Genomic DNA, 7,887 nt, shown 5'->3' with positions numbered 1-7,887 from the left:
CGCGTGCCTAGCGACGGCGAGCGCGCGCGGCGCGCCTCGCTGGGCGGTCCTATCGAGCCGCGCGCTCGGATTTGGCGGTGGGCCGAGCGAATTTGAATATTTTTATAAATAAATATCTCGTTAACTATTGCAAAAATTGAAAAATGGTAGAAGACATTCCGTCTCAGTTTAATCCGCTCTACCTGTCCCTGATATTTGTCAGGAGAGTTATGGCCCCTGCCCTCCATACCCTTGGGTCGCCTTGCGGCCCTGGGGGGTCTAAGTACAACCTGTACCTCTCGTAACGAGGGGGGTCTGCACACCGGGTCCAGCACCCCAAGGGGGTCTCTCAGCAATGAAGGCCCCTGGGGGACTCGTTCCTCGGAACGGTCCCCATTGTGCCGGTAGGTTGGCGACACTGACTTCAATCGCCCAGTGGCACGGCGCCAACAGGGGGAGCGGTGCTCCCTGCCTGTGACTTGGGAAGGCTGTTGGGCGTGTCACTGTGGTGCATCGCACGCCCAAGGGTATGGAGGGCAGCAGGGTATATAGATCTGTATATAGATCTTTAGAATTTTTCCATTAATTTTTTTACAACTATTCGACAAACAAAGAGCACTCAAAAGTATAAATTAAGATACGTATCCACTGAGCGCGTCACGCATCGCGTCATCCACTGCGTCACAACGCGACGCGAAAGAGAGAAAAAGAGGGGTATAAACTTTACTCTTTCTCTCTTTCGCGTCGCGTCATGACGTGATGGATGACGCGACGCGTGACGCACTCAGTGGATATGTAGGGGAAAGTTGCTGAATGCGTACCACTTAACGTATTTTTTATTATATTTCTCATTTAGAACTGATTTGTGTGCAAATGAAGATTAGAAATTGTACTTTGATATTTCAAGTACCTATTATTACACGTTTTATCTTCTATCAATATCAAATTAATTCACTGGGAGTCTTTTTGCAACATGCTGCAAAAGGTCCGATTTAGGCAACCGGTCGCCTAAATCGTACCTGTAAGTATCCCAAATCGTACCGTCTTTGAAATTGACAAAATATAATATTATTTCTAATTATTCTTATACAGGCGTTTGGAAACATTGCTCGGATGCATCATGATTGTTTTATCTTTTATGTTGTTCCAAAGCAAAGACAAAATGATGCATCCGAGGCACCATAACCTAAAAGGCTGCGATTCCGAATGAAGCCATATATAAGAGGTGGTACGATTTAGGAAACTTAATCGATTTTATAAAAATATTTATTTAATCTTTGTAATGGATGTAAATATGTATATCAATGAATGTAAAATATTCTACAATAAACTTTCTTTTGTGAAAATATAACAATTCAGAATAAAATTATATCATTACATTACTATCGGCTATATAAATTGATCAAAAATTAACATTTGTTATATCTGATTTTTTTTAATGTTTGCGCGCACAAAATAAGGTATAGCCTGTTGAATTTTTGTCTACATTACTCATTTTTCATTTAGTTCATACTTTTGTCATTAAATGTTGCTTATATTACGTAATAATATGAAATATCGACGAGGTACGATTTAGGTGACCAGTACGCATTCAGCAACTTTTCCTTACCATTAGCAATGAAGATTGTAAATAAAGCCAATAACCTATCTCCCTATGTCATTTCTAACTACGTATAGATATCAGTAATGTTATTTCACTTTATTGTAAATTAATGTTATTCTTTTATATATTTATACACGTACCTTGACTATGCTGTTCTATAATGCACGTAATGCTTCTCACAATTAGATGCAAATATATAGTAGCGTAACAAGAGCGCCAGATTATGTTGCCAAGTTATGTTACGATGCACGACATGTTACGCGTGATGGGACACGTGACTAGGGATGATCCCGATTGACCACGGCTCGATTGGACACCACCAATCACACCGACCGGTGCTTAGGAGCTTTGTAGTCTCAAGCGCTGTGGGTGGCTCGTGTCCAATTGAGCCGTGTCCAACTGGGTGCCACCCCTGTTTACCCCTCAGTTGGCGACTATATCATAATTCTTAATATCATAATTCTTAATACTCTGATTACTATTATCATACCCTTTTAATTTTTAACTCTTTAATCCTATATTATTAGCCGTATTGCTCTACTCCAGAATAAAAGTAGGAAGAAAATAAAGAATATTTAAATTAGCCAGTGATGCCAACTGTTGAAAAACATTACCAGCTAAATTCTATTTGAAATACCGCCAAAAAACCGTCAGATATTTATATATATTTGTAATCACTTTTACGTACGCACTTATATAAGATGAGTACTAGAAAAGAATGGTACATATACATATATATATATATATATAAATACACAATCCTTATGCTGGATTCACACTGCATCCGATGGGCGTCGTACGACGCACTGCAACCAATCAGAAAACAGAATTCCGCTGATACGAAGCAAAATCCATCGGAATCCTGTTTTCTGATTGGTTGCAAAGCATCATACGACGCAAATCGGATGCAGTGTAAATCCAGCATTAGGGTACGTTTCCACTGAGCGCGTCACGCATCGCGTCTTGCCATGCGGCAAGCGTTTCCGTTTCCGCATCCAGTGTGTGCAGGGGCCATATTAGTTCGATGAGTTGTTCGACTGTGACGCGTTTCAGCTCGAGGTTCTCTGTAATTATTCAATTTTGGATATTTCGGCAGACTTCTGCCTCGCCTTTTGCTTTTTGGCAGTGTTCGTGGTTCTGGACGTCCCGGTCGTTCGTCTTGACGCACGTCCGAGCGGTGCCGTGGTGAAGTGACGACGCCGTAGATGTCCGCAGTGTTCGGCCATTTTTCTGCGGAAATTGTGCTCCATGTAATATTAGGAGATCAAAACAGACAGAGCAAAACGCGCGGAAACGCGGAAATTTAGTAAGATTTTGATAATTTTGTCTTCCTCGTTTCCGCGCTCCATGTAATCGCTCCATGTAACGAGTTGTATTTTATTTAATAAAGATATTCTTTAATTGAAAATATACGTATGTATATTCTTATTCATTTGACGTACACTGCCTGAAAATTTTCCTATACTACATTTCAAATAAATTCCAATATTCGAATAATAAAATTGTGTGCGGTGCATTTTAAGACAAATCTATGGAATATTTTTACCTTGATAGTCGGGGATATATGTATATATATATATACATCAAATACATATAACTGAAAGTACACATGTCCAAATATATGTAATCTGGAATTCCAAATATGACCAACCATATTAACTCTCAATTCTGGAATTATAGGATCCTGATAGCAAAATGCTAGTAGTTCGCGGGCAAATTGTAAGCAAACTTGATCAGATTTCCCACTACAAAACCATAATAGTTATCTGTTACCTAGTTTCCACCGAAGCATTAATTCGCACCTAATGCGGCGTAGAACCGAATTTAACTCGATGGAAATACGTTTGACTCTGCTCATTTCACTTCCACTTCGATCCACAACTTCTACCGGAGTAGCAGCAAATTGACATTAAATTTAGTCGGTGGAAACGATGAGATTAAAAGTAAATATTGCCAACCTTTTCATATTATTCGTTAAAGGTTAAAAGTATAAGCCGTTCAAAAATGAATAATAAACGTGATATTTGGTCATACGATGAAACTTTAACATTAATTAATATTTTAAAAGAAAAGAAAGTATTGAAAATTATGGACAACAAAAGATTTCGCATCGCAGAAATTTTCCAATCTTTAGAACAGGATATGAAGAATAAAGGTTATTGCCGAAGTGCAACGCAAATACACATAAAATTTAAAGCATTAAAGCGTAAGTACAATACTATTATATAATAAGTTATAAATAATTATTATACATTAAATTATAAATTTGGGCTACGTTCCAAAACGTCTTCTCCGAGGAAAATTTTACTCGATATAATAGTATAGTATATGTTACGTGTACTATATATTGAGAGTAAAATTTTCCTTGGAAAGGACGTTTTGAAATGTAGCCTTAATGTATGTTTCTCAATATTTTTTTATAATTTAAATTAATTTTACAGTACAATGTTTGAATTTTCAATAAATGGCTCTTGTTTTTGTTATAGGTAACTATAATAATTGTAGAACTGCGCTTTCAAAAAGTGGTGCGGGAGTAATGAAGAAATGTATACTCTATGATGAGCTTCATGAATTATTTGGATGCAGACCTGTAAATATTCAGGAAGGAATGGATTCTTTAAATACAACATTTATACCAATTGACGTGAATATGTTCGACAATATTCCCGATGCAGATGGCGCGATTCCAGGATGTTCAACATCTGATGAGACTAATGCATACAGTAATGAAAGCGACAACCAGTTTAACAATACTCCTAAAAGTATTATTAGTAGTATTAGTGAGAGCGACAGTATTGATTATATTGCGGAAAATTCAGACTTAATTACTGATAAAAGAGTTGAACAGCAATTCGAGACAATAATAAATAACGAAATAACGAATAATAATAATAATAATAATGATGTTGCAATGTTACTGGAAAGTGATAAAAATAGAGACTCTAAAAAAAAATTTAAGTCTGTAAGATCAACGAATCGTCAAACATTTGCTCAAGTATTTGATAATTGCGTTCAAAAATTAATAAAATCAAATGAAGATATTAATAGGGTTGCAATAGAAACTCAAAATACAATGATTAATAATATTTTAAAGCAACAAGAAAAAATGTTACAGCAACAAACTCAATTATTAATGCAAAATTTGCATGCAAATACTTTACAATCTCAAGTTCCTATAAATTATTTTTCTAATCCCACACAGTTCAGATCTCCATTGGCTCCATTACAATCATTTAATAATCCTCGTTTTGTAAAAGTACCACTTAATGTTGTTCAATCTTCAGAAAGATGTTTGCCAGTTATAACATCACCATTTACACAAACCCCATTATCATCGATTGAACCTTCTTCAACTTCTTCATCCATATCAACAATTTCCTCAATAACTTCATCTTGTAATTCAAACTCAGCTTCAACTTCAAATCAAGCCACAAAATAAGGATGGTTGTTTAAAAGTCGTTTGAAAGTTTTTTTTATATGAAAGTTTTATATACAATACACATACACACACACACACACATTTTATTTTAAAACAAAGAATGGAAACTAATTTAAGTTTTTATAAAAGAAGTTTTTATAATTTAAGTTTATATAAATGTGTGAAATACAAAGACTGAATATACTGTGATGTAATATAATAGATTTAATAGTTGAATTATTAGATGTTCTTCTATTTGAAAGTTTTATATTCAGTACAAATTTTTTTTAAAGGATAAGTCATTTTATTATTTATGAAAATTAAATATTAAATTGTTACAAAAGAATGCCCAGAAATAGCACACATATGCAAACATGTTTAAAACTGATGCATAAGGCGTCTTTAAGAATACTTATATAAGTAATTTTAAAGATGTGTTTAAGATGTCTTATGCGCCAGTTTTAGATATTTTCATATGTGTGCTGTCTGGGTGGAAACTAATTTAAGTTTTTAAGTTTTTGTTTTAAAAACGAAGTTTTTAATTTAAGTTTATATAAATGAAAAGTACAAAGCCTGAATGTACTGTGATGTTATATGATAATGTTAGTTGAATTATTAGATAATGTTCTTGCAGCCAAACATACCTTTAAATCAATTACTAAATAACTTAAATCAAATAATTACAAAGAACATCTATTCTAAATATTGTGATTAAATATAAGGCAAGGTGCAGTTTATAAAACGATTATATGATTATATTTGAAAGAATAAATTTTATTTGTTGTCAACTGTATTCATGTTTGTAATGTTATATATACATATATGTAATCAAATAAAGAAAAGAATTTTACTATAACAGAATAATTATTTTATTCAGACCCATGTCAAAGATTTAACATGTTTTCATATTCTTTTATGTAATTTGATATGATTTTCTTAAAGGAAATTGTGTCATATAGTTACATAGAACATCTCGTATATTGGACGCATCATAAGAATCATATATTCTACATTCATTTCTTAGAGGTTGAAGAAATATATTTTCAGATGATTCAACTGATTCCATCCAATGAGGTAAAATTGGTTCATTTCTAGATTCCAAAATATTATGTAATACGCAACATGCGATTACTACTTTAGGCACACTGGTATAATGTAAATCTATACGTTTTAATAAACAACGAAATCGTGATTTAATACGTCCAAACGCTCTTTCAACATCTATTCTGTTACTATTCAAATAAACATTAAATGATTCCTCTTGTGGAGTTAAACGTGTAACTTTTGTATATCCTTTCATTAGCCAAGGTAGTAATGGATATGCTGGATCTCCAATCAAAAAATATGGTATTTCAACACCATTAATTAACTTCATTTTCTGAAATAGGTATTGAGATTATTTTATTTTCCAAAAATATTGCAAAGTAAATTAATTTTTAAAAATATACCCTTGGAATAATCCGTTCTGCTTCTTTATACAGCATAGATTTTTTAAATACAGCTGCATCATGACAAGATCCAGGAGCTTGACAGTTGACGTTCATAAACCTTATTAAAATAAAATAAATAATTAATCCAAATTGATTTATTGTTACATGCGAAAAGTAAATATTACTTTACCTTAAGTTATTATCTACTACCGCTTGAAGTATAATAGATGGCCATCCTTTGCGATTAATATAATCTTTATAACCATCTGCAGGTGGTAGAATAGGGATGTGGGTGCCATCAATCGCACCTATTACTTGTGGAACATTTATACGAGCTTCGTATGCTACAGATATCCTTGCACATTCATTAATATCAGGCATTTTTATAAACTTTGGCAACAATATTTTGTTAATAGCATTAACTGTATTATGAAGGCATCTCCATACAGATGTTTTATGAATCCCGAAAATGTTAGCAACTACACGATATTCGCAGCAACTTGCTAAATAATATAATGTTACAGCCACTTTTACTTCCACACTCAATGGTTCTCTAGAAACCAAAAATGGAATAGCAGGATAGAGTTCTGATCGCAGCTCATCACAAATAAATTGAAAAGTAGTACGTCTCATTCTGAAACTTTCAAGCCAATCCTCGTTTAAAAAATGATTAGGTACTATTATTTTCCACCAATGTTTACTGCGAGTTTTCATCCAAAATCTTCTTTTTGATCGATTTATTTTCTTTAGATCTGTAAGCATCATGAGTAATACCTTTGTATTATTTCCTTGCATTTTTAATATATTTTGCCAGAATGTTACATATGTTTGCATGATTACTAAATTACACTGATTAATTATATTTGATGCACTTAATTGATAATTTAACAAAATTATGTCAATATCCATTTTCTTTTTACTCAAGTGATTGTATGTATTTTTTAGAAGTTACGTTTGTCATATTCATGAAAGCAAAAATTAAGTTGGCTCTACTGAAACAACAAATCTATTCACTTCAATTCTACTTCCAATGGAAACAGTACACCAAGTTTGATCCACACCGTAGTGGAACCGAATTGAGGGTGTCGGTGGAAACTAGGTATGTGTCTGCATTTGACTATATACAGGGTGTCCGAAAAGTGTGGAAACGGTCGAATATCTCGAGAAATACACATCGAATCAGAAATCTGAAAATATACGTATTCAATGTTTTCAAAAAAGCTATCTTTTGACATCTAACATGACCCCCCATCCCCACCCACTGTGGATGAAAGAGAGGGTAAGTTTAAAATTTTTAATGGGAACCCCCATTTTTTTATTGCAGATTTCGCTTCTTCAGAAAAAGTTACATAAATTTTACCTATTACAAACATTTTTTTGATGACAGATGGCCCTGTAATCAGCGAAATTAAAAAATGAGTCTAAAACGTTTAAAATATCTCAAGAAATACTCAACG

The 7,887-nt window shown here is 33.7% G+C and overlaps 1 protein-coding gene across 1 annotated transcript; it reads right to left on the bottom strand.

The window, feature by feature from the left end:
- Window positions 1-4,855: 4,855 nt before the first annotated feature.
- LOC108758965 (putative nuclease HARBI1) lies at window positions 4,856-6,811 on the bottom strand. The gene is made up of 4 exons (XM_018504210.1): window positions 6,621-6,811; window positions 6,449-6,548; window positions 6,201-6,378; window positions 4,856-4,998 (listed from the first exon to the last, which is right to left on the bottom strand). Exons 1-4 carry the CDS (start codon window positions 6,809-6,811, stop codon window positions 4,856-4,858), a joined length of 612 nt encoding a protein of 203 aa, XP_018359712.1.
- Window positions 6,812-7,887: the final 1,076 nt, after the last annotated feature.

Source organism: Trachymyrmex cornetzi, unplaced genomic scaffold (assembly GCF_001594075.2).
Source record: "Trachymyrmex cornetzi isolate Tcor2-1 unplaced genomic scaffold, Tcor1.1 scaffold162, whole genome shotgun sequence".
In the NCBI taxonomy this organism is placed as follows: domain Eukaryota; kingdom Metazoa; phylum Arthropoda; class Insecta; order Hymenoptera; family Formicidae; genus Trachymyrmex; species Trachymyrmex cornetzi.
The sequence above is the reverse complement of the archived record's forward strand: the minus strand, read 5'-3'. Positions and strand labels throughout refer to the sequence as shown.

Bases quoted from the DNA above. Each gene is read 5' to 3' on its own strand.
- LOC108758965 (XM_018504210.1), bottom strand. From the start codon at position 6,811: ATGCCTGATATTAATGAATGTGCAAGGATATCTGTAGCATACGAAGCT. The intron at 6,549-6,620 runs GTAAAGTAATAT...TATTTTAATAAG, and splicing joins GTAGTAGATAATAACTTAAG to GTTTATGAACGTCAACTGTC. The intron at 4,999-6,200 runs GTATTAAATCAC...CTTGATTTGAAG, and splicing joins TGTTGAAAGAGCGTTTGGAC to TTGAAGCTGAGTTTGAATTA.